General features: G+C 50.1%; 1 protein-coding gene across 4 annotated transcripts in view; it reads right to left on the reverse strand.

Annotated features, from left to right (window-relative positions):
* The window catches only part of LITAF (lipopolysaccharide induced TNF factor), a 119,557-nt gene that overhangs the window by 65,329 nt on the left and 26,764 nt on the right, over window positions 1-27,464 (reverse strand). The window contains exon 1 of one of the 4 annotated variants that reach the window (XM_057748749.1): window positions 1,152-1,156. The exons of 2 other annotated variants lie outside the window; for them this stretch is intronic. Coding sequence is in view for 1 of the 2 variants with exons in the window: in XM_057748746.1 (XP_057604729.1) it covers window positions 17,003-17,055 (53 nt within the window). In the remaining variant the exon portion in view is untranslated. Of the gene's footprint in view, window positions 1-1,151; window positions 1,157-16,869; window positions 17,056-27,464 lie in introns of those variants that run through there. One more of the 4 variants, XM_057748746.1, reaches the window with a different exon arrangement.

Raw genomic sequence — 27,464 nt, forward strand, 5'->3', positions numbered from 1 at the left:
ACTTCTAGACCCCACACTAGTGAACTTCTTTTTAATTCTGTGCAGATGGAGAAGGCTGTCTTTACAGATTTCCATCTCCCCACACTGCCCTCCTTCTTTCCTCTTGCAGAGAAAACAAAACGGGTGTCTCTCGAGATTGTTTTTGCCCCGTTTCACATGGTTATTTAAAGCCATCGCTTTTCTGCTGCCTTCTCAGAATTTAAATTAAGAATACAGGGTGTCAAGAGTACAGGCGGGTGATGTAAAATTTGGATTTTGTGTGTTTATTGTTCTACAACCAGCCAAACCCATCTGTGCCTCTTCTAAATTGTTTAATATGTTCAGTAGATTTTAAGTTGGAACTGTATTCCATCAGGGGGAGGAGAAGAGAAATTCCTGAAAGCGGATCTTTAACGGGTCCCCTATAAGCCACATATTTCATATATCATTAGCTCATTTAATCCTCATCATGACCCAAATAGCTGTATAGAATTGTATGATTAAGATATCTTTTGGTTGCAAGGGACAGAAACCTACATCAAAGGGAACTGACATGATTGAAAAGTTCATGGTAAGGACTTCAGACATGGCTTGATCCGGGAGCTCAAATGTTGTCATGGGAATCTCTCTCCATCTCTTCTCTGCTCTCCTCTGTGAACTATTTCATTCTCAGTCAGGCCCTTCTCTTACGGTTGCAAAGATGGTACCCACCAATTCCAAGCTTCCAGTCACCAAGCAACCCTGGTGGAAAGAGAACACCTCTTTCTCAAGAGTTTTAGCAAAAGTCCCATGACTTAATCTCATTGGTCCAGCTTGGGTCATGTGCCCATCCTTTTACCAATCACTATAGTTAGGCTGATTAAGGAAAGTCCCAGAATTTAGGACTTACTCTTCCAAATGATATGAGTCAGTTCCATAATATTGGGTTGGTCAAAAGATGTTAAGATGTTATGGAAAAACCTGAATGAACTTCTTGGCCAACCCAATACTTATGAGAAAAATCTCATTACTTTGCTTTTCTAAGTCTGACGAAATTGGGATCTGATCCCCCTTGCTAGGGAAACAGGCTTTTGCCACTCAGAAGCTTGTTCCCTCAAATAGTTCCCACAAACCTCTTCCAGATAGCCCAGTTCCATCCCCCTACAGCCCCAAGTGCAGACAATATCTCTTACCTCGGCTACCGAATCTTCCCTTCCTAGCCCCACCCCACGCTCTTGGAGCTAAGTTGTGTACATGACTAAGGCTGGCCATAGTGACTGCTTCAGAAATGAGCATGTGACTTAAGCTGAACCAAAGAGACTCAACCCTAAGACTCTTCCTGGGGCTATTCAACAAGAGGAAATCTCTATAGGCTGGTGAGATGGAAGCCTGGGCTATGATTCACCATCTCTGCCAGCAGATAGAGAGAGCCCACCTAAAAATTAAGCCAACACAAAGGAAAACAGAGCCAAGAGACAGAGACACATCCCCAACAACCTGCCTGAGCTGCTGGATCCAGCCATGCCTGAAGCTGTTGTACTCCTGACTTTCCAGTGACACAAAACAACACATTCTGCTTCCGTGTAAGCTAATTTCAGTGGGGTTCTGTTATTTGCAGCTAGATGAATCCTAACTAATGTACTAGATTTCAAAAAACCAAGGCCTGTTGATTCTCCACTGGCCCAAGACAAACACAGCCCTAAAGAATGCAAAGTTGGTCCTTGAGAGGGATGGAGGAAGGGAAAATATTTCTCATTCTTCTGTGATGACTCAACAGCTAAAAGAAGCCCTGGTTCATTTCTCAAGCAGGTTATCCTGGCTGACAAACATTACTCATCCCAGCCCCAACCAGCCCTGAGGTTGGTTTGGCCCCAGTGAACTTGCTATACTCTAAGCCTCCCCAGATTTTCCACATGCATGTGAAAAGACTGTCTGTGTCATTGCTCCTTTATCCTCCAGCTCAGGGCCCTGGGAGCTAGGTTTTCGAGAGCTCCAAGAAAACACCTTACAGAAGTCCAGCCAAATCAACACCCAAAATATGCCTGCAATGTACAAGAGGCCACCGGAGATCTCGCCTCTATAGAGAAGTTGTTCTTGCCCCTTCTTACCGAGTGATGGGCTAGCACAGGACTTCAGAAACAAGGAGTGGGTCAGCAAGGGCCAAGTGAGGAACCTCTGGCTGAGCCAAAGAGGCAAGACTCTTTCTGGAAGGACGGAGGGCGTACAGGAAGATTCTAAGTTGGGGAAATCAGACACGATCTCATCCTAGGTTAGGTTCCCTAGAAACGGAGCCTGAGATGGGGATGTGGTTGCACGTGGTTGTTTGAGGGGGAGGTTCTCAGGAGGAGGCGGTGTCATTCCCTCTGGGTTGCGGACAGAGTGTGGGTGAGAGGGTGAGGAGACGGCTGTGAGTCACTGGCCGCCAACACTCACAGTGGCTGGCACACAGCAGCCTGGTCGAGAGGATCTGGGCGGCCCCCTCCTTCCTCCTCGGGACCACACACCTGCTTTCAGGGAAGGTTTGCAGCTGGGGGGATGGGGATTCACCAGGGATGGCCTAGCTCAGAGGTTGAGTGCCTGAAGCTCTGGGGACAAGCAGAGCCTCAAGCGCCCGCCTGCAGCTGCCGAGGTGCACAGCTCCCAGGACGAGGGCGGACGAAGCATGATCGCGTGGTAGGTGCCCCTCCATCCAGAGCCCAGCGTGCGATGGGTGCTCCACGAGTCTCGGCTTTGTACACATCTCTGAGTGCCTCAGGCCCGAGGGCCGTGGTGGAAGCTTTGGGGTGTGTGGGGGTGTGTGTGGGGGGTCTTCCTGTGCCTTCCCAACACCTGCAGACACTGACTGACCCTGCGTGTGTGCCAGATGTTACCAGACCCCTGGCACTTGGGGAATCTAAACCTTCTTTGCTGGAGAGTCCTGGCTCCCCACTTTCCTTCCCTCTCTCAGCCCCTCCAGATAGAAAAGTAGCCCGAGAATCAGGTCTGGACCATGAAGCTGAAGGGGGTGGGGTGATTCTAACCGAGGACCAAATCAGTAAGAGATGGAGGTTTGGTCTTAGCCTTGAACCAGAATTGCTTCAAACCCTCCAATGACCCCTAAGCCCCAGAGGACAAGCCCCAGCCCCAAGTAGGCCGTGCTCAGCAGGGAAGCCTCTTGGGCCTCAGTGCTCACCACGGCCCCCTCCTGTACCCTGGCTGCTCTACATACCTCTCCCATTGTTCCACATGCCCCTGCCCCGGGCCTTTGCACGCGCTGTTCTCTCTGCCTGGAATGCCCCCTCCTCTCTACCTTCTCCCGGCCTACTTGTCCTTCTGCTCTGGCCTCAGGCCAGACTCCAGGAAGCTTTGCCAGTCCCCAGCCCCCAGCCCCTGTGGGTGGGCCCCTCCTTCCTGTTCCCCCCCACCTCCCCACCCTGTGCCCCCTCTCCCCTTGTTCACTTGCCTCCCCAACAAGACTGGGCAGCCCAGAGGGCAGCCCTCAACCTTGACCGACTTGGTGTTGGCGGTGCCAGACACAGCGTAGATGCTCAGGAAATGTGTGTGGCATGAATGACCGAAAGCCAGTAAGTGGGGTGGGTGGCCCCACGTGGCCAGTGACTAATCGGGTGTCACCACAAATCATAGCTACTTACACAGCACCAAGCAGCACACTGAGCCAGTGACACTGTCCTCTGAGCTGATTTTGACCATGGTTTGTGACAGCCAAACATTCCCAGATACGTGTCTCTATAATGCACACCCTCCGCACCAAATTAAAATTGGCCATTGCTTTGAATGCATGGATGACGGGGACCATCCCACGAGTAGCAATACCCACAATCATAACAATCATTGCTGCTCTTGATACACCCGGCTTGGCTAAGCACCCTCGGAGTATTTTTTTATTATTACTTTCCCTGTTTTACATTTGTGGAACCTGAGGCCCAACATGGGTAAAGTTACTTGCCCACAGCAGGTGGTAGAATAGCGATTCGAAACTGGGACTGCAGAAAACAAATGACCAGGCTGCAGTGAACTGTGCACGGCATGGTGTATCAGTTTCCTGCAGCTGCTGTAACAAATTACCACCAACCTGGCTTAAAACAACAGACATGTATTCTCGCACAGCTCTGGAGGCCGGGAGTTTGAAATCAAGGTGTATATTGGGGTTATGCTCCCTCCAGAGGCCTCAGTGGTGAATTCTTGCCTCTTCCATCTTCCAGCGGCTCCAGGCATTCCTTGGCTTTCACTGGCATCACTCCAATCTCTGTCTCCATCTTCACATGGCCTTCCCCTCTGCATCTCGGCACCTCGAATCCCCGCCCCTCCTTCTTTATAAAGACACCAGTCACTGGATTTAGGGCCCATCCTAAATCCAGGATGATCTCATCTCCAGATTCCTAATTCGATGACATCTGCAAAGACCCTATTTCCAAATAAGGTCACATTCACAGGTACCGGGGTTGGGATGAGGACATATCTTTTAGGGGGTTACTATCACTGCACTACGGGTGAGCAGGAACAAGAGCAGAAATAAGCCATCAGCTGCCCTCACTCCACGGGGCTGAGAAAGGTGAGGAGGAGATGGGCAGACACAGAGAACAGCAGGGACAGAGAGGCCATTAGGCTTCCCCACACCCCGCCCCCTGCCCCGGAAACCCCATTTGCAGAGGAGGAGGCAGCCAGGGAGGCTGCAAGGCCATGCAGGTCCCACTCAGTGCAAACAGCTGCGTCTGAACCTGTGCGCCCTGCAGCCTCTTGCATCCCCATCCACCTCTCTGGACCCTCTGGCTCCGCATCCTGGCACATGGGATCCCTTGGGCTGGCCTGGGGGGCCTCACCGAGCCTGGCCGGACTCCAGGTCCAAGGCAGAAACTGCCCAGGCCCTGCTTTCGGTCCTGCAAATGACACCGGCCCTGCTCCCTTGAGGACAGAGAGTCTCGCCCCCGCCTGCGTGGCCACACTGTGCCCTCAGCCCCCACCAGCGGTCGGAGTTTTCCATGTGCCTCCCCCGCCCCAAAAGGCTGAATGCCTAGAATTCTGCAGGAGTTCTCACAGCAGCCGCCCCCTCTGGGCCCTCAGAGAAGGAAACAAAGGCCCTCTGGGGCCTGGGGGGGTGGGGGGTGGGGAGGCCCAGGGCAGTCTCTGGGGCTCCCAGTCCTGCAGATGTGCTCTTAGACAGGAAAGGAAGGCGCCAGAATGCGGGCTGTCGGCACCCCCGTGTGCATACACATGTGTGCGTCCGCCCACCCCCTACACACGCACCCAGGAACCACAGACACGCCCACACGTGTGCCTGACCACACAGGCAGGGGTGCAGGCACCCCTCCCCAACGCTGGCATGGAAGAGAAGTGGACACATTCCCGGAGGTCACCTGTCCATAGGGACACGGGCCACCCAGGACCTGTGTGCAGGAGCTGGTGTGGTCTGGGGGCAGACTTCCAGCACACCAGCCTGGGTTCAAAGCCCACCGCAGCAACCTCAGGCAAGTCACTCAACCTCTCTGTGCCTCAGTTTCCTCATCTAGAGGTTGAGATACTAAGAGCTCCGCCCTTGAAGGGCTGTTGAAAGGACTAACTTATGGAACACGCAAGCCCTTGGGAGCCTGGTTTACAGGAAGGGCCACATAGATATTTACTGTGATTACGATATAAACACACAGGTTTGTATGAGGCTACGTATCTACACAGAGACACATGTAGAGAGACACACGTAATCCCGAATGAAAACTCATATGCAAACAGACACACAGACACATGGGCACCTATGTGCACACACACAGAGAGACACCTGTAATGTCAAACCGGGTGCACGTACGCCACACTCAGGCATCCACTCAGTGACGCTCACACACGTACGCACGTGTGTGCACACGTGATAGGGACAGAGAAAAGGGACAAAGTAGGTGATTAAGCCGTTAATCCCACCCAAATTAGAAGCGCTCTAAAACTAGAATGTGGCGATGGCGGCACAACTCTATAAATACATTAAAAAGTATAGAATTTCACACTTAAAATGGGTACATCTTTTGGCATATGTTATACCTCAAAAAGCTTTATTTTATATAAAAAAAATAGTTAATCCCACTAGGGGGTTGTAAGTAGAAGAAAGTATGGGACACCCCGTAAGCTAATGATTACTCAAGAAAGCAGGTTTTCTTAACCACAAAACCAAGCAGGCTTGCTTTTAGCAACAAAACCATTTGACACAAGCATGCGACATGCCCCAAAACAATAAAACAGTGATGGCATGAGGCCCACATCCTGCCCAGGGAGCTCAGTAAGTTAATGATCCCTAGGACATGCTCTCTGCACACATGAAAAACAGTAATTTATGGAACAGTGCTCATTGTACAGAGACCTGAAATGAGTTTTACAGTCCTGGCTTGACCACGTAGGGACAAGAAACTCCCCTGCCCAACCTGGAGGAGGAGTTGATGATGGAGGCATGACGTCAGCTCAAGCAAGACAAAGAAGAGCCTCCCCCCTTCCCCACTTTTCCCCTGACTATAAAACTGTAGCCCACTAAGGTCTCGGCGGGTACCCCCTTGCCCACCCGCTTGTAAGCCTCACAAGCGTCCTATTCTAATAAACCGCTTCTTATCTATCACTTTGGCTCTCGCTGAATTCTTTCTGCGCGGAGACATAAAGGACCGGGCTCCTTGGAGGCCCCTGAAACCACACCTATCTGTTTCACACGGACACCAACGCACACAGGGGCACTCTCCCAGCCAGCCCTGCAGCTGGTTCACTTCCTCTTCACTATTTCCCCTCCCCCAGCCCCGCCACTCCACTGCCCAGCTGTGTTCAAGACATAGCTGGTCGTGGCCACAGGCACCAGAGTCCTTCCCTGTCCCTTGAGAGGTGCCTGTGTCATCTCTCAGGTTACACTACGCTGTCACACACAGGCTGGTTTCCATCTGTCTGACCAGACACCCCACTGCTCCCCGCCCAGGTTCTGGGATCAGGACTCTCAGCTGCACAGCCTGAGCCCCCTCCACACCATCTCCCTGCATCTCCCCACACTGGGCCCCATTCCCCAAAGGGAGAAATGAAGCCCAGGTCCCAGCAGCCTCTGACCCCACTCCTCTCCCCACTCTTCTTTCCCTGTCTGTCTGTCTGTCACTCTCTCTCTGTCACACACACACCCCGCCCCCAGGGAAAATAGATCACAAACCCGAAATGCAGCAGCTCCCTCCCGCCTCCCTCTTCCAGATCCAGGATCAGCATCACCAGGGGGACTCCTGTTACCATCAGTGCCTAACCCCTGACCCTATAGATTGAAACCTTTTGTCTGTGGGACCACAAAGGGTGTTCCAGCCTTTTTACTCCCCCAAGGCCTGCGTTGTGGGCCAGTCCCCAGCATCGCCACACTGGGAAGAGTGGATTCTAGGCAGCAGTGCAAAGACCCTGGGTGTTTCTGGGAGAGAAAGCAGGAGGACAGGGAAGAGCTAGACAGTGGGGCCATCCAGGCAGGGTCCCCTTCCTCCCTGAGCCTCAGTCTGTTTGTCTGTAAAGGGGGTAAGAAGAGCACCATCTGGGGACTTCCCTGGTGGCGCAGTGGGTAAGACTCTGTGCTCCCAATGCGGGGGACCCGGGTACGATCCCTGGTCATGGAACTAGATCCCACATGCATGCCGCAACTAAGAGTTCACATGCCACAACTGAGGAGCCTGCCTGCCATAACTAAGGAGCCTGCCTGCCACAACTAAGACCAGTGCAACCAAATAAATAAATAAATATTAAAAGGAAAAAAAAACATGGACTTCTCTGGTGGTGCAGTGGTTAAGAATCTGCCTGCCAATACAGGGGACATGAGTTCAATCCCTGGTCCAGGAAGATTCCACGTGCTGCGGAGCAACTGAGCCCATGCGCCACAACTACTGAGCCTGTGCTCTAGAACCCACGAGCCACAACTACCAAAGCCCGTGCACCTAGAGCCCGTGCTCCACAACAAGAGAAGCCACTGCAATGAGAAGCCTGCGCACCACAATGAAGTGTAGCCCCAGCTTGCTACAAGTAGAGAAAGCCTGCGTGCAGCAACAAAGACCCAACACAGCCAATAAATAAATAAATAAATAAACTAAGAAAAAAGCGAGCACCATCTACCTTGGGCGTTGTTTGGGGCTGCACAGGCTGCACCCCTCCCCACACTTGGGGAAATTTCCATCTTTGTGGGTCTCGGTGGGAGAAAGCTCTGCTTCCCACTGGGGACACTGAGGTTGGCAGTGGGTGTTTCAACAGCCTCCTGGCAGCTAGGATGCAGGCACATGTCCCGGGCTGTGGCAGTTGGTACACAGACCCAAACAGAGTGAGTACTAGTGCCACTGAGAGGCAGGGAGGGGGCTCCCCCGCAGGGACAGGATGGCAAGGACACCCGCACCTGGGGCCAGGCCTGCAGCCCTGGGGCAGAACCCCACCTGAAGTTTCCAGGCATGAGCTTGCTGCCCACTTTCTAGACTATAGTCAGCACCAGGGCTGAGTTTTCCAAGAGACTCCTTTTCTGTTTGTATCAGCCGGATCTGTTTCGGTTGCTGGCTGTCGGGGCCAGGGCTCATCATGGCCCCCTAAGACTACTGTGGGGAGTGGGTGAAACAATCCACTGGAGGACTCAGTACTGTCACCTGCTCGCCGGGCACCTGAGCACAGCACATTTCCTCCCTGGGCCTCAGTCTCCTCAGCTGTAAGATGGGCTGATAATAGTTCTCTACCCCCTGTGACATAATAAGAAATAGATATTTGGTCTCTGCCCCCTAAAACCCTTGTAATCTCCTGAGTGACGGGGTTACAGGGGTGACTTACAGAGCTCCTACAACCCTTGGAATTTCCCAGGTGATGGGAGAGGCTTTTGTCCTAATGAGGTGGCTCTTAGTGGGTACCCGGGTAACGGCTGGTGACCCAAAAGACCAAACCATGATTAGAAGCTTGGAGCTTTCAGCCCCACCCGCATCCTCAGGGAGAGGAGAGGGGCTGGAGACTGAGCTAAGGATTCATTATACCTACATAAAGTACGGGGCCCGGAGAGCTTCCGGGCTGAACGCATATGTGCTGGGAGGGAGGTGCACCCCATCTTCATAGGGACAGAAGCTCCTGCGCTCAGGACCCTTCCAGACCTCACCCTGTGTACCTCTTCCTCTGGCTGTTCATCTGTATCTTCTATCACATCTTTTCTAATAAACTGGTAAACACAAGTGTTCCTGAGTTTTGTGAAGCATTTCACCAAATTTTCAAACTTGGGTGCAGGTGGTGAGACCCTCTGATTTTGCAGGCAAATCAGACAGAAGTAGGGGTGCTCTGGGGACCCAATACTTGTGGCTGCATCTGAAGTGGGGGCAGTCTGTGGGACGGATACCTAACTCCAGGTAGGTAGTGTCAAAATTGAATTCAATTATATGATACCAGGTTGGTGTCTGGAGAATTGGAGAACTGGTTGGTGCGGGAGAAAATCCCACATATTTGGTGTCAGAAGTGCTGTGAGCAGACAGTTTTCTTTTATCCTTGTGGGGATGGTGTGAGGACGAAATGAGATAATGTGTCTAACAAGTGCTCGAGAATTTGCCGTGGGTAGCATTTGCCTTAACATGCTAACGGCATGATTTATTTGGGTTTTATGAAATAAGAAGTGAGTAGGGGTCCTCAAATTCAGAGGGTCTGTAGATTTGGATAGGAAAAAATTAAAGTTTTGCTTTCACTAGCCTGTAACTGAAATTTAGTGTCTAACTTCAGTTCTTTTTTTTAAATTAATTAATTAATTGGCTGTGTTGGGTCTTCGTTGTTGTGCGCAGGCTTTCTCTAGTTGTGACGAGCAGGGGCTACTCTTCATTGTGGTGCACGGGCTCCTCATTGCAGTGGCTTCTCTTGTTGTAGAGCATGGGCTCTAGGCATGTGGGCTTCAGGAGCTGCAGCACACAGGCTCAATAGTTGTGGCTCACAGGCTCTAGAGCTCAGGCTCAATAGTCGTGGCACATGGGCTTAGTTGCTCCGTGGCATGTGGGATCTTCATGGAGCAGGGATCCAACCCAATTTTTAAAATTTTTATTTATTTTATGTATTTTAAAATTTATTTATTTTTATTTTTATTTTATTTATTTATTTTAGGCCATGCTGTGTGACATGTGGGATCTTAGTTCTCCCACCAGGGATTGAACCCGTGCCCCCTGCATTGGGAGCACAGAGTCTTAACCACTGGACCAGCAGGGAAGTTCCTTGTAGGTGCATTTCTAAAAAAGTAAAAAGAAGCAAGGGAAATTAATTTTAACAATATATTTTATTTAATCTGATATATCCAAAATATTAACATTTCAACATGTAATCAATATTTTAAAATATCCCAGAGCTATTTTCCATTCTCTTTTTTTTTGGTACTAAGTCTTCAAAATCTGGTGTATATTTTACAGCACATCTCAGATCTGACCAGTTTTATTCATTTCGACTGCTCAGGTGGCCACAGATGGCTAGTGGGCATCACATTGACAATACAGCCTGGGCATTGAACTTTCTTTATATAGATAATTGATTTTTCCCCCCTTAATGTTACAGTTACTTAAGTTCTGCATTATGTGTCTTCTTTTTGTGCTTCTTATGTTCATTTTCTTCTCTGTATAATCTGACTTTGATAAGGACTCGATAAAGATGATCTTTAAGATGAGTCTTCTTTCTTTGCTCAGACTTTGAATGTCTTTTTCTTTCTCAGTTTCATCTTTTTCTCTTTTTTAGAAACCTTTCCCCCAACACTTTATTGTGAAAATGTTCAAACATACAGAAAAAGTGAAAGACTTTAGCACCCTGTACTGATCACCCAGATAACATGTTGTTATATCTATCCATCCATCCATCCCTCCATCCCTCCATCACTTCATCCCTACATCCCTCTACTCATCTATTCATCCCTCCATCCCTCTCTCCATCCCTTCATCTATCCATCCATCTCTCTATCCCTTTCTCCATCCATCCATCCATCCATCCATCCCTCCCTCCCTCCATCCATCCATCTCTCCATTCCTCCATCTCTTTATCTCTCCATCCATCTATAACTCTATCTAGCCATTTTATTTTATTTTTTGATAAATTTCTAAATGTTGCTAACATCAGTACCCATCCCTTTAAACACTTTGGCATGTATATTTTGGTATGAATTTTAATAACTAGAGTTTAATATTCAGAATAGTCTTTTTCAATGCAACCCCCCCGCCACGGGTTGCAAAAGAAGCCAGCTATGTCATATATACATGACAGTCATGAGATATAAAAATACTTGTGATTCTTGTTGGTGACAAAAGGAGGGTCCATGAATGTTGCTACATTAAGAACTGAAATTAGGGACTTCCTAGGTGGCTCAGTGGTTAAGAATCTGCCTGCCAATGCAGGAGGCACGGGTTCCATCCCTGGTGGGAGAACTAAGATCTTGCATGTTACACAGTGTAGCCTAAAATAAATAAATAAAATAAAAACAAATAAAAGTAAATAATTTTAAAATAATAAAATAAATAAAAATTTTAAAAATTAAAAAAGTGCAGCTACAAGAAAATTAAGACGACATATGTGGCTACATTAGTTATATTTCTACTGGGTACGACTGGTCTAAAGGAAGTGCCTACTGTGAAAATTCTGTTTACCAAGATGCATGCATTTCTCTTATGCTTCTAGAATTATTCTTGTTCTTTCAGTGGTTGAGCAGACATGGATGTGCCAAGAAGGGAATAATTGTTGCCCTTTGCTTATCTTTGGGGGGAGTTTCTGCTTGTTCCATTTTTCTTCTTTTCTTAATATTTATTTTATTTTATTCTTGGCTGCGTCGGGTCTTCGCTGTGGCACGTGGGATCTTTGTTGAGGCATGTAGGCTCAGCAGTTGCCGGGCGTGGGCTTAGTTGCCCCTGAGGCACGTGGGATCTTAGTTTCCTGACCAAGGATTGAACCTGAGTCCCCTACATTGGAAGGCAGATTCTTAACCACTGGACCACAAAGGAAGTCCCGCTTCTCTCATTTTTCTTGTGGTCTGTACCTCTGGGAGATACGATGTCAAACTAGTGTTTAAGATATTTGGAAATAAAATCTTTACATAATAAAAATATTCTTTAGAAGAAATATCCAGTACTAAGTCAACAGAAATAAATCCAGGTACATCTTTCAGAACAACAAAAAAGCATGCTTTTGGAAGGGGTGCCTGAACTCCAGAAGGATCCCCAAGGAATGAGGGTGTCCCGGCTGCGTCCCCTGCCTTCCAGCCCCCTGTGAATCACATGGTTTCTGACCAAGATTTTCCTGTTTCCAGACGACTCTGCCACAAACAGAAGGTCATCACAAAAACATGGGGCACCATGTGACAGTCTCCCGGCCCTTCTGTGTGGGCGGTGGCCTCCGCCCTGACTAGGGCAGGCATGACGTTTGGTCCCTCTGAGCCCTGCTCCAGAGTTAGGAGACCTCGGGAGGAATCTGGCCAAAGTGACAGTGGCTCCATCCTCTGACCGGAGCGTGGCATGGACCTAAGTCAGGGCCTGAGCATCCTGAATACTTACTGCAAAGGCAGCTGGGTGGGGGGATACCTGGGCTCTGGGAGGTGGGGCCAGCAACTTATTGTGAGTCATTTCCTAGATTGGGGCTCTTGTACTGCTTGCCTCTCCAGGTCTCAGCCTTTCTCTTCCTTATTAACATATTTTGAGCATGTTCCAGGTGCTGGTACCAGACAAACATCATCTTATTTCATCCCCACTCACCCTTGAAGAAGGAGCTATCATCACATTACCTAATTCACTGATAAGAAAACCGAAGCACAGAGAGGTTAAGTGACTGGCCCAAAGTCACACAGCTCAGGATCCACAGTCTTGACAACCACTCTGTGCTTCGTCTTCGAGGAAGGGCCAGAAACCCAGGTGCACCATTCCCGTAAACAAATTCCTACCCGAGAAGGTACCGTACTGCTCACCAGCATCTCTACCCAGGAGAGCTGCTCCTCCCCCAGGTACCCTACATCCTCAGGGCATCACCACTCACCAGTCACCCAGCCACACACTCAAGCCTGACAACGCTTCCTCCGCAGTCCTAGGTGTCTCTCGCGTCAGCCTCTTTCTCTCCAACCCCTCTCCTCACTACAAAATGTGTGACCTGGGGCAAGTCACTTGACTGCTCTGTGCCTCAGTTTCCCCATCTGTAAAATGGGGATAACGATAGGCCTATCTCATAGAATCATCATGAGGGTAAAGTGATTTTTTATAAAATTATTTATTTTGGCCGCGTTGCGCAGCTTGCAAGATCTCAGTTTCCCGACCAGGGATTGAACCTGGGCTACAGGTAAAAGCCCAGCATCCTACCCACTAGGCAACCAGGCAACTCCCAAAGTGAATTTTTAATTAAGAAACACACACACACACACACACACACACCACTGTAAATCAACTATACCCCAATTAAAATTAAAAACCTACACGTACACACACACACACACATACATACACACACATACACACATATGTATATTAACATATATCTCAGGGTTTACCATGGCCCCGGCACACAGTAAACGCTCAACACAATTTAACTGTCATAACTTTCACCTGCCTCCAGAGCTCAGCACAGTGGATGGGACACCAGAGGCCCCACAGCAAGATGTCTGGGAGGCCAGGGATGGCTTCCTGGGTAGATGCAATCATGGCCCTCCCCAGCCAGAGGTCCTGTGGTTCTGTCCCCATGAGCCCAAGCATGAAGCGTGAACTCCTCAAGCTGTCTCAGGAGCCCCAGCTGATGTCACCTAACCCCTCCTGCCAGCAGAGCTCCCTCGCCCTCCAGTGAGCTCCGACAACACCTGCCTCAGGGTCTTTGCACATGCTGCTCCCCTGCCCAGAACCTCCCCCCCACCTCCCGTGCCCTGCACGGCCAGCTCCTTCTTGTGCTTCAGGGCTCAGCCCACATCAATGCCTCAGGGAAGCCTCCCTGCCCCGGGTCCCAGCACGTGGCTCTTCTCCCTCTGGGCCCCACAATTTGTCAGTTTGGACCTGTTTGTCTGTTGACTGTTCCCCCACTAGAATGTCTGGGCGGATAATGCCTTAGAGGACTGGGACGGGGAGGGTGGGGGGGAGTCGAGGGAGGGAGGGAATATGGGGATATGTGTATAAAAACAGATGATTGAACTTGGTGTACCCCCAAAAAAACATAATAAATAAATAAATAAACAAATAAATAAATAAATAAAAATAAAAAAAAGAATGTCTGGACTGTGAGGGTAGGGACCTCATCAGGTGCTCACAAGTGGATCCCCTGGCAGGTACACCTGGCAGGTGCTTCAACAATGTTTGTGGAATGACTGAATGCAGGCATCAATGAAGGAACACATGCGGTCTCGTCTCAGAGCTCGTTTTGCAGCCTGAGAAGCTGAAACCGAGATGAGGTGACGTCACAGGTCACATACACAGTGGGTGGCAGAGCCAGCCTGAGGTTTTTATTATGCAATATTTCATAAGGACAAAGGGGCACATGCCATGCAGACAGAGCTGTGGATGACTTCCTCTTTGATTTGCCACCAGCCCCAGTGAAAGCTCCACAAATCACTGCCCTTTATCACGACCACAGTCACCCCTGCACACCAGAGGAGGGACCAGCTGCAAGGTCTTTTCATCTGATGCTGGGATAGGAGGTCAGGATGGCCCCTCTGGCAGGTCACAAAGACCACCCCCCGACACACACACACACACACACACACACACACACACACACACACACACACAGGATGGGAAATCACATCCTAACAGCTGAGTCACAGCCAGGGGGTAGAATGGCATCGCTGGTAAGCATGATTCCATGACGTCCATTCCAAACTCATCTCAGCCCACTTCTCCCCTCCACACAGCTCCACAGGCTGTATTCAAGCCAGCTCACTGGCAAGATACTGCCCAGGAGGAAGGAAGAAAGCCCAGAGAGGAGAGAGCTGGTTTGGGGTGGGTGGCCTGGACCAATGTCCCATGAGGAGGGAGAGAACCAGGTCATGATACCCAGAAGAGCCAGACCCTCTAGGTGCCTACTGTGCTGAGTCCTCACCTGCATCCTTGTAAAATGGGCAGAACTGTTATCTCCATTTCATGGATGCAGAAACAGGGCTCAGAGAGGTTGAGGGCTTTGCCCAGGGTCACACAGCCTGCCAGAATTACCTTGGGGCTGGAACTCCAGAGTCTTACCCACAGGGTTCCAGCTGACCGCAATCCACATTCTGCCACATGCCAAGTGTTTAGAACACGTCACTGCCTTTAGTTTTTTTACAACAAACTTATGAGCTACGTGCTGTTAGCCCCATTTTACAGAGGAGGAAACTGAGGCTTGGATAAGGGAGACCATTTGCCCAGGGTCCACAGTCGGGGGCTGACAGGGGTGGGATTCGAACCTAGTGCCTCTCCAGGGCGCATCTCCCTCTGCACCCGACCTCCTCCGTCATCGACTCCTGGCTTCTGCACAGCTGGGCAGGAGCAGGTGGGGTGACCCACACTGTGACCTCCGGGCCAAGGACACGGGGCTGCCGCCACCCTCCTGCCCCAGGGCTGCCTTCCCAGGTCTCCGGCTCTCCCAGCATCTGTGCAACTGGTTACTCTAGTCACATGTATGGCCTCCTGCCTTGGCCCTGCCTGATCCCCCATCCCCAGGAGCCTCTTTGAAAGAGTAGGCAGAGCTAGAATGAGGAACAGTGACGCTAGGGATGGACAGACAGCCAGCCTGGAGACAGACGGGGACACAGCCGAGGGACCCAGACAACACGTGAGCATGAGAAAGCAGGCGATGTACATGGGAAATGCTGGCCCGGCTGTGAGCAAGGCAGATAAAGGAATCTGGGTAACTGCGGAGCAGAACGGAGATAAAAGTGCCAATTTCTTACCAGCCAGACAGGGCCCCCTGGAGGCCAAGTGTGTGAATTTTAAAGAAATACCCTGAAAACTGGCTCTGCCTCAGCTGAGAGCTTTGGAATCCTTTTTTTTTTTTTTTTAATTGAGATATAATTCAAAATACCAGGGACTTCCCTGGCAGTCCAGTCTAGGGCTTACGCTGCAGGGACACAGGTTTGATTCATGGTCGGGAAACTAAGATCCCATATGCCGTGCGGCGCAGCCAAAAGAGAAATTCACATACCATACAGTTCACCCATTTAAAGTGTATATTTCAATGATTTTTAGTATATTTAGAGTTGTGCAACCATCACACAGTCAATTTCAGAACATTTTCACCACCTCAAAAAGAAGCCCTTACCTTTTATTATCACCTCCCTGTTCTTCATCCTGTTCCCCACAACCTTAAGCACCCACTCATCTGTCTCTATAGATTTGCCTATTTTGGACATTTTCTATGAGTGGAATCATGCACTTTGGGGCCTTTTGTGTCTTTAGCATCCTGTCAAGGTTCACCCACATTGTAGCACATATCAGTACTTCATTTCTTGGGGTGGGGGGATAAATCGGAGTTTGGTATTAACAGATACACACTACTATATATAAAATAGATAACCAACAAGGACCTACTATATTGCACAGGGAACTATACTCAATGTTTTGTAATAAGCTATAAGGGAAAAGAATCTGAAAAAGAATAGATATATACATGTATAACTGAATCACTTTGCTGTACATCTGAACTGACACCACACTGTAAATCAACTATAATTCAATAAAAATAAATAAACAGGGACTTCGCTGGTGGCGCAGTAGTTAAGAATCCGCCTGCCAATGCAGAGGACATGGGTTCCAGCCCTGGTCCGGGAAGATTCCACAAGCTGAGGAGCAACTAAGCCCATGTGCCACAACTACTGACGCTCGCAAGCCTAGAGCCCTGCAACAAAAGAAGCCACTGCAGTAAGAGGCCCGTGCACGGCAATGAAGAGTAGCCCCTGCTCACCGCAACTAAAGAAAACCTACGCACAGCAACGAAGACCCCGACGCAGCCAAAAATAAATAAATAAATAATAAAAAAAGTGCTTCCTTTCTTTTTATTGACCAGTAACATTTCATGGTACATATCCACCACATTCCATGTATCCACTCATCCGGCGGACTGACATCCGGGTTGTTCCCTCCTTTTGGTGTTATGAAAAATGCAACTACGAACATCCCCGTGCAAATTTCTGTGTTTCTACTTCTCTTGGGTTCACACCTAGGAGTGGAAGTGCTGGTCACATGGGAAAGAATCTTGGGGTCTCCATCCAGATTCAGAGAGCCTTGATAAACATATCACAACAAACTCTACATTTAATGCAGGCTTCCTGCAGGCCAGGTCCTGCTCTATATTCACTCGTTGCATCTTCACAGCAATCCACTGACGAGGCACTAGCATTATCTCAGTGATACAGAGAAAGAAACTGAGGCACAACTCTGCCTGGCTCCCGAGACCCTGCTCTTAACACTAGCCCAGAATGAGGTTTGTGATGGCTGAGAACATTGTGGACAGAACAAGACCAAGGGCACCCGTGAGCCACACCCTGAGGACCCGGAGCAGTGGCTCCCTCTCACTTCCTGGTGTGACCCAGAGGGACAAGCATCCCCTGGGGGAGGAGCCCACTGAGTGCCCCCAGGCCTGGCCACACCCTTCCATCCCGACAGAGACTTTTTGAAGGAGGGGAAGGGATGGGATGGGGGAGATCTTTCCTTGGGCATCTGGGAGTCTGACCACCTCCCTCTCCCCATGTCAGGACAACTGGGCCACACACTCGTTCCAAAAGCATTTAGTGAGCACTTATTACATGCCAGGCACTGTGCTGTGCTTCGAAGATCCCTCCAGGACAAAACAGACACCATCCCTGGAGCTGACACTGCAGGCCAGAGAAGGACAATACAACGCATAATAATAAACATATACGGTCCCCCAGGGCAGCGGGGCCCTCCCGGCCACCCATGCACGCACCCCTCCTGTGTTGCAGAAGGAAGGACCCCGTTGCCTCCCCACAGGGCACAGGTACAGCAGTGGGGTTGGCCAGGTGCCATGTGACGCATGCGCACACTTCCACAGGCCAAAGGGGCACCCGTTGGGTCTGAAACAGGAAGGACAACCCCACACAAGGGGATGAGGCTGAGGGGCCTCTTTACCCCCCCAGTAAGGAAGTGTTCCAGGCCCAAGGCCATTCTATGCAGCCAAGTCCGGGTGAAAAGACTGCACGCTTCAGACCCCTTCCCAGCACGAGGCAACGCAGGTCAGACCCACACATCTTCTGCAGCTGGAGGGAAAGGCAGAGACAACCACAGTCCAGGGTTTCTCGGTGTCAGCCACACTGACCTCCGGGGCTGGAGAGCCCTCTGCTGTGGGGTTCTGCACGGCGTCCCCTGCACTGGTGGGTGTCCACAGCGTCTCTGCACTCGACCCGCTAGGTAACACCAGCGCCCCTCACCCTGAGTTGCGACAACCACCCACGTCTTCTGGGGTTACAATCCCACCCACGTCTTCCGGGGTTACAATCACCCCCGGCTGAGAACCACTGATGTAGATAAACCCCCTCCGATTACAGATGAGGAAACAGAGGCTGAGAGAGGGTAAAGAATCAGAATAGCTGCCACTGATTGGTTGGCCGAGTGTTCTAGACGTTATCATCTTGAATCTTCAGTATCGTCCTGGGAGGGAGGCATTACCACCTCCCTTTCACACATGCAGAATTTAAAACTCAGAGAGGTCAAGCGACTTTCCCCAGAGCACACAGCAGGTAAACGGCCATCAGAGCCAGGCATCCCTGACTTGGGGCCCAAGGGGCTGCCTCTGTGAGCTGAAGGTGAACTTCACTGAGGGAGTTTTGGTAAACAGGCAATAGGTGCTGGCAAATTCTTTGATAACATCTGTTGACCTGTCTGTCGTCAACTGCAAACATCTGTGGGTTTCCGCAGGGGTCTGCTTGACTCCCTCCAGTCCCTGTGGTCAGTCAGGCATGCACAGAATTACAGGTTTCCGAGCTGATGGGCCACCTTTGCCCCATATTATCCCAGATCTCAGTGGGCAGGTGGCCCTGGTGAATACGTAACCATCTGTCATAATAAAACCATAAGCTGCCGGAGCCGGATGCAGCCTCAGAGCGTACCTGATTCAACACCTGTGTCCTCCAGGTGGGAACTGGGGACCCAGGGGTGAGCGGAACGCCACGCTCAAGGCTACACAGGGAGCTGGGTCAGAGCTGGAAGCAGGACCAGCTGAGACAGAATTCACACACCGTACAACTCACTCTCTTACAGTGTACAGTTCAATGGCTTTTCATACATTCCTAGAACTGTGCAACCATCCCACAAGCCACTGTGGAACTTTTCATCACCCTTCCCCAAACCCCAAAAAATCAGCAATAGCCCCCCACCCCGATTCCCCTCTGTTCTCCCAGCTTCTAACAACCGCTAGTTTCTGTCTTTGCGGACTTGCCTGTTCTGAATGTTGCACGTAAATGGAATCACACAGCCTCTGCTCTTTGGTGACTAGCCTCTCTCACTTCACACAATGCTCTCAAGATTCATCCGTCTTGTAACAGGGCTGCATTCCTCTTCAAGGCTGAATGACATTCCACTGTACGGACAGACCACATTCTGCATGTCTGTTCACCGGCTGATGGACCACCGAGTGTTTTCTTGCTAACTCCCATTGACTGAGAGCTTCCTATGTGCCAGCCGGAGCACCTGACTTGCGGATAGATGACACAGCCCTGGAGGAGGCAGAACGGCTCCCACTTCACAATCAGGGACACTGAGGCTCAGGGGAGCCAAAGGACCAGCTCATGTCTCCAGATCAGAATTGTGCTCAGAGGTGTCAAACTGGCAGCCCCGGGGCCAACGTGAAACGCACTCTGGTTTGGCCTGAAAAGCATTTCATAGTTTTTGAATTAGCTGCAAGCAGTTGAAACTTCAGGGTTTTTTTGTGTTAAAAAAAAAAAAAAAGATTTCTAGCTTCTCTTGAAAAAAAATAATAAAAATCACAAGATCTAGCCACACAAGTCCTGCCTTCCCCTGTGCAGGAGTTTAGGGACAGCTGCTGAAGGCTGTGCCACCCCTCAGGACAGGCCTGCACCCTCTCCCATCCCCCAGCCCAATTGCTGGGTTAGGGTGACCCACTATCCCACTGGCTCAGGACTGTCCCAGTTTTAAAACTGAAAGTTTAGGGCCCAGGAAGCCCCTCAGTCTTAGGCAGGCGGGATGGCTGGTTACCCTACTGGCCCGGAAGCCCCACTGCCTGACACCCGTAACTCCCCCACAAGCACCTGACACTGTAAGTCACACTTCAGCTTTGGTCCAGCATCTGGTGTTCTCAGCTATGGTTTTCTTTTACCATTTCTGGCTCGGCCCACGTTCTCCAGGCCCCGACTTCTCATGTGTCCTCAGCAAAACAAGAAACATACAGAGTCTGAATTCTCCATTAACCTGGACTTACTCCATTTCAGCTCTTGTCCATTCTGAGGTGGAGGCCTTCCTGCTGTTACGAACCTCCTTTCTTTTATGAAGCAGTGGAGGCAGGGGGAAGGTGGTTGGGGAGATTTTTAATGTCTTCATTAGTCAAAATAAAAAGTTAGCCATCTCAGGACTTCTCTGGTGGTGCAGAGGTTAAGAATCTGCCTGCCAGTGCAGGGGACACAGGTTCGATCCCTGGTCCGGGAAGATCCCACATGCCGCAGAGCAACTAAGCCCATGTGCCACAACTACTGAGCCCATGAGCTGCAACTACTGAAGCCTGCACGCCTAGAGCCCGTGCTCCGAAACAAGAGAAGTCACCACAATAAGAAGGCTGCACACTGCAATGAAGAGTAGCCCTCACTCTCTGCAACTAGAGGAAGCCCAGGTGCAGCCATGAAGATCCAAAGCAGCCAATAAATAAAATAAATAAATTTTAAAAAAGAAAAAAGAAAATGGAAAAGGTCAGGAGATGAACCACAGGACACTGGGCCAGAAGGGTGCCACCTGGCACGGCTCCTCCCCCACCGCCCTTTCCGTGGAGGCTGGTGGGTGCCCACCCACTGGGAGAAGCCCAGAAATTTCTTTAAGGGAGTCTTGGCTCCCTCCCTGGACCACATCCTGAGGGTCATCTTCACCATCCCCCTGCCTCCTGGGGGGGCTAGGCTGGGCACCAGTAAAACCTGGGGGGCCTACTCCTAAGGGAAAGTCTGAGGGTCATGGACCCCACTCTTGACCTCTAAGGTCCCTCTGGTGCCCTCAGACCTGGGCAATGCAGCTCAAGTTCCCGGGCGGGAGCACTGGACTGGGGGGTGGGGTATCATGACGATGCTGATTCACCCCTTAGGAGGGCCCTTCCCACTCTCTGGGCCTGGAGGTCCCCCTCTGTAAAAAGGCGGTAAGAGCTGACCACCCCTGGGCCTGCCCAGTCCCCTGCCTCCAACCCGGACGCATCCGGCCCAGCCACCTGTGACAGCAGCGCCCCCTTCTGGCCGGGTGCCTCCTGGCCTCCTGCTCTCTGCCTCCCCCTGCAGGTCATTCGTGGAAGGGCAACTTGGCTGAAAGCACCCAGAAGGAGACTGAAACTACGTTTGTAGGTGGGCATTCCTGGGTTCTCATCCCTACTCTACCACCTGCCAATGGAAACTCAGGTGCACCACTGCACCCCTCAAAACTTAACCCAATGCTTTATCATTTATAAAATGCAAATAAACAGGTCAGGAGGACATCTCTGCGGCTCTGTGGTAACATTCGCACAGGAAATAATTGTCTCCAGCCTTGTCCACTCTGCATCCTGGATGCTGTTGTGTCCACCCACCCATCCCTGCCCAGGCTGGGCCCTCAGCCACTCTCCTGAATCACTGCCTAGGCCTTCAAGTGGCCTCCAGTCTCCACTTTAATCCACCCTCCTAACTGCAGCCAGGGTTCAGATCTCGTGAGTAACTCTCCCGGCTTGCAATACTCAGTGGTCCTCTCTCGACCTCAGTATAAAGTCACACCCTTCACAGCATTCAAAACCTCCTCCCTCACACCTGTCAGAATGGCTGTTATCAAAAACACAAGACATAGTGCTGGCGAGGATGTGGAGGAAAGGGAACTCTAGTGCATGGTTGGTGGGAATGCAATTTGGTGCAGCCACTATGGAAAACAGTGTGGAAGTTCCTCAAAAAGTTAAAAATAGAAATACTATATGACCAAGCAATTCCACTCCTGGGTATATATCCTAAGGAAATTAAACCACTATCTCAAAAAGATATCTGCATGTTCATTGCAGCATTACTTACAATAGCCAAGACATGGAAACAACCTAAGTGTCCATCAACAGAGGAATGGATAAAGAAAATGTGGTATATATAATGCAATACTATGCAGCCATAAAAAGATGAAATTTGCCATTTGTTACAACATGGATGGACCTTGAGGGCATTATGCTAAGTGAAATAAGTCAGACAAAGAAAGAAAAATCCTGTGTGATCTCACTTTATATCTGGAATCTAAAAAAGCCAAATAATATAGAAAACAGACTGGTGACTGCCAGATGCCAGGGGTAGGGCTGGGGAGGCACGAAATGGGTGAAGGGGGTCAAAAGGTACAAACTTCCAGTTGTAAGATAAATAAGTTCCAGCAATATAATGTACCCCAGGGTGATTATAGTTAACAATAATGTACAGTTGAAAGTTGCTAAGAGAGGAGATCTTAAAAGTTCTCATCACAAGAAAAAAAATGTAACTATGTGAGGCGATGAATGTTAACTTATTGTGGTGTCATTTTACAATATATACATATATCAAATCATTATGCTGTATGCCTGGAACTAATACAATGTTACATATCAATTGTATCTCAAAAACAAACAAACAAAACAAAAACAAAAAAACCCAAAAGCTTGTTAGACCTGGGCCCTGTCTTGTCGCTGACCCAATCATTTACCATTTCTTTTTCCATCCTGGGCTCCTGCATACAAACCCACTCACCCTATGGTGATCTCTGCATCCGGACCTTTCCATATGCTGTTCCTGCTGCTGGAAGACCTTGCCTGTATTTGTCTACTACTTGTCATTCAGGATACAGCTCCAATGTCCCCTCTGCTGAAAAGCCTTCTTTCCTTCCCACTCCCTGCCCTGCCTTGCCCAGAGAAGAGTGGGTCCCTCCTTTGACTTGTCCTTCAAGTGTCTGCTCGGGATCCACTTCCTCCAGGAAGCCATCCCTGACTGCCCCATACTCCCAAGGTCTTGAGTTGGGATTGTGTGCCTTTGGTCTGTCTGCCCTTGGGGGCTGAGCTCTGTGAGGTCAGAGGCTGTGTCTGAGCACTCAGGTATCCCTGACACCCAACCAGGGCCTGGCATGGAGGAAGAAGTCAGTTGGGGTTTGGTGGATGGATGAATGAATAAATGAAAGAATGAAAGAACGAATGAAAGAATTTGGACAAGCAAGTTAGAGCTGGTGATCACAAGGAAGGGTTCCTGAGTGCTACTTAGAGGACTCCTTTGCTTTATTGACGTGATCTTTGCTTTGACACAGATCCTGGCTCCTTTGACCCAATCTAAGCATCAGTTTCTCCACAGGCAAACTTGGGAAAATAGTAAGCCATTGCCCAGGTGGTTATAAGCATTGACTGGGATCACATTGCTATTGGTGTTACTGTCCTGGACCCTGAGAGCCTGATGTTGAAGCTCATGGGCCCTTTAGGTGTTGCCCTCTTGATGGGATACTAGGAGGGAGTGTCCAGGACACACTGTCCAAGGTCTCCAATGCCCACCCCCCACTGGGCCCTGCGTGCCTAACACCGGCCACCAGGCTGCTCTTCCAGCTGAGCCCCAGGCAGACTTCTCCAGCGTCTGGGCTTTAGCCTCCCTCAGCCCCTCAGACTCTGCAATCCTCCCTGCATCCCTGCTCCCCCGTGACATCCATCAGCGTCTGGCCAGCTGTTGTCCAGAGCAGCCACTTCCTCTGCCGACCCAGCCCGCCATCCATCACCGCGGCCTGGGGGACTCCAGCCCAGCTGCAGCCATCAGCCCCAGCATCCCCCTGGGTCTGGGTTTCCCGGCAGCCTCTCTGCTTAATCCCAATTCTGGGAATCGACAGCAGCTGAGTGGGGCCAGGTCTGGGGAGACCCTCCACTCCAGCTGTTAGGTGACACCCCTCCCCACTGACCTACTGACAGAGCCCTTCTGCAGGCCACCTAGTCAAAGGGAATTAGGAGCCTTATTTTCATAGCAGCAATGACAGCTGACCTCTGTTGAGCACTTACTGTGTGTCCAACCCTCTGCTAAGCACATTTCCTGCCTCTGCTGACAAAATCTTCAAAACAAAACAAAAACAACCCATGATGGGGGACTTCCTTGGCGGTCCAGTGGTTAAGACTTCACCTTCCAATACAGGGAGTTCAGGTTTGATACCTGGTCGGGGAGTTAAGGTCCCATATGCCTCACAGCCAAAAAACCAAAACATAAAACAGAAGCAGTATTGTAACAAATTCAATGAAGACGTTAAAAATGGTCCACATCAAAAAAAAAAAAAAAAAACCCATGAGGTTGGTTTTATTATCATCCCACTTCATAGGTGGGGAGACTGAGGTTCAGAGAGATGCTGTGACTTGCCCAGAGTCACATGGTGGGGAAGTGCCACAGCTGGGACGCAGACCCAGACTGAACAATTCTGGAATCCACGCTCCTCCTACCCTACATGGGTGCCTGAGTGGAAGCACATGGAAGACAGAGGGAAATAAGGGCTGGGGTGGAGGACAAAGAGGGATTCTTGCTCAGAGAGGCATTCTTTGGGAGCTTTGAGAGACGGGCAAGATGTGGGTGGGCAAGGACTGATGGGGATGTGTGCTCAGCAGGCGGAGCAGCTCAAGCAAAGGCACGGCGGTGGGAGCCTGAATCACTATCCCTGCAAAAGAGGGAGAGTCGGAGAGACACACAGACACACACACAGAGGGAGGACTGGATGTGTGATGAGGGTGTGTGTGAATGACTGCCTTTGTTAGTGACTGTGACTCTGTGTGTGTGTAAAATGAGGACAGGTTTTGAAATCGGCAAGAAGATGACTGGGTGTCTTGCCTAATGCACCCTTCTGGGTTATCTTGGCCTTTCATCATCTTCAAGGTATTTCACACGATGTAGAAAACCGATTGTAATGCAAATTATTCTCCTCCATAGAAATGCAAATTACTTGCATCCGGTAGAGACACAACTGATTTTTGCCCTGTGCACACTGACCAGTTTTGCACCTATTTGTAAGTTCATTTCAGCACTCCCAATTGCCTGCGTGTGTGTGTGTGTGTGTGTGTGTGTGTGTGTATGTGCGTGTGTGTGTGTGCGCGTGTGTGTGTGTGTCCGCATGCGCGCACGTGCAGCTTTTTAATCTTCCTTTGAATTGGCTGTAACATCTTGCTAGTTCCCTCATAAATTCGAGTCAAATAAAATCTTTGACATGTGTTCAAAGATTTTATATTTGTATGAGAGTCCTGAGTTTCCCTCCTTAAAAAGATGATCCTTTACCAGTGCCCATGTGCCTGCCTGATCAGGGGCTGCAAAGCCTACACACCCCCTGCCCCCTGCCCTGGTGTCCCTCAGGCTCTGGCCTGTCCAGCTGACCACAGACAGCAGCCCCCTGTGGGATGCCCAGACCAATCATGGTTCTTGTGACATTAGTCAGCATTACTACATGCTCAGCACTGGACTGAGCAATTTAAACGTCTGAGCTCAATTCTTCCTCCCAACACTGCTGTGAGGCAGGTGGTCTTATCATCCCCACTTGACAGATGGAGAAACTGAGGATCAGAGAGGTGAAAAAGTCAGCTAGAGAGGAAGTGGCAGGGCCAGAAGTCACCCATCTGACTCCTGTGCCCATGGGTTCCTCTACTGTCTACAAGTTAGTGGGTTTCTCTAGCTGCTTCAGCTCAGAGAAGGTAGGAACCAGGACTTTGAACAGCTGCGCCCCAGCCCTGCCACAGAGCAGAAGGGAAGGCTGTTCCTCAGTGGGGAGCACCTACTACGTGCCAGGCCCCAGCCAGGCACTTCACCTGCACACTCCCACAGTGTCCTCACCATTGTGAGGCAGATCCTGCCTCATCCCTATTGGACAGAGGAGGAGACAGGCTCAGAGAGGTTAAGCAACTTGTCCAAGGTCACAGGGCAGAGCTGGGATTTGAACCCAGGTCAGTGTGTCTCCCAAGTCTGGGCCAGATTCAGGCTGCTTTCCCCTGGCCTGCTGGGGGGGTGGGGGTGGGGATGGTTACTTATCCCAGCCGGGGTTCAGAGTGGACTGCAGTCAGCAGTGGTGGACAATGGTCCCCTCCCCCACCTGTTTCCTTCCTGGAAGATGCAGACAGTCCCTTCAGAAGCAGCTGGGGTTGGAAGTGCCAGGCGTGCTAGACCGCCCCCCCGCCCCGCCCCCTTCTCCAAGACCAGCCTGGGGCCTCCATTCAGCTGAAATTGGAGCATCACTGCTGTCTGCATGCCCCTCCATACCCCAGCCTCAGTTCCCACACCCCGAATCCTGCTCCCTCTACCATGCACAAAGGCTAGCTTACTTGTTAAACCACACAGTACAAGGTTAAAAAGAGCTCCTCAGTGCTTCCTGTCTCAGCGAGTGGCACCTCCACCCACACATGTGCACAGCTGTTATACACACCCATAGCACCGTGAACTCCTGAGTAATAGGTATTACAGTTATGACAAAAAAATCCCACGAGGTCTTCTCAGTTTTGCTGTGAACCCAAAACTGCTCTAAAAAAATTAAAGTCTTAAGAGACAGTTTTTTTAAAAAAATCCCATGAGAGTATCTAAGAATCTACCCCCAAAATACACTGCCCAAAATACAAAATCAGGTATGCACAAAGTTTTGTTGTTGTTGCAACACTAATAGTATCAGCAAAGACTGGAAACAATACAAACATCCACCAAGAGGAAACTGGTTGAATAAAATGGACATCCACATCAGAGAGTGCTACACAGCTGTGAAAAGGAACAAAGACGCTCTCCTAATCCTGCACTGGAGTGATCTTCAAGATATGTGATTAAGTGAAAAAGCAAAAACAAAATCCAAGGAGCAGAACTGTGCGTGCAAAGTATTCTATCTTCTGAATATGTGTGGAGTGTGTATACATTTGCTTATATTTTCAAAAAGAAACAATGGAGGACTTCCCTGGTAGTGCTTTGGTTAAGTATCTGCCTGCCAATGCAGGGGACACGGATTTGATCCCTGGTCTGGGAAGTCCCACGTACTGTGGAGCAACTAAGCCCGTGAGCCACTAGAGCCCGAGAGCCACAACTGCTGAAGCCCGTGCACCCTAGGGCCTGTGTGCTGCAACTACTGAAGCCCGTGCGCCTAGAGCCCGTGCTCTGCAACAAGAGAAGCCACTGCAATGAGAAGCCTGCACGCTGCAACAAAGAGTAGCCCCCACTCGCCACACTAGAGAAAGCCCTCATGCAGCAATGAAGACAACACAGCAAAGGAAGGAAGGAAGGAAGGGAGGGACGGAGGGAGGGAGGGAAAAGCAGAAGCTAATAAAAGCTGTTACCTATAGGGAGAGAGGTAATTAGCAAAAAGGACAAATATGGAGGCTAGACTTCATTGAGTGTATCTGGTTTCAGCATATTTATTTTGTAAACTCAAACTTACAAAATTGTAAAGCAAAGACAAGAAAAGCAA

The sequence above is a fragment of the Hippopotamus amphibius genome, chromosome 9 (assembly GCF_030028045.1).
Source record: "Hippopotamus amphibius kiboko isolate mHipAmp2 chromosome 9, mHipAmp2.hap2, whole genome shotgun sequence".
NCBI classification, from domain to species: Eukaryota; Metazoa; Chordata; class Mammalia; order Artiodactyla; family Hippopotamidae; genus Hippopotamus; species Hippopotamus amphibius.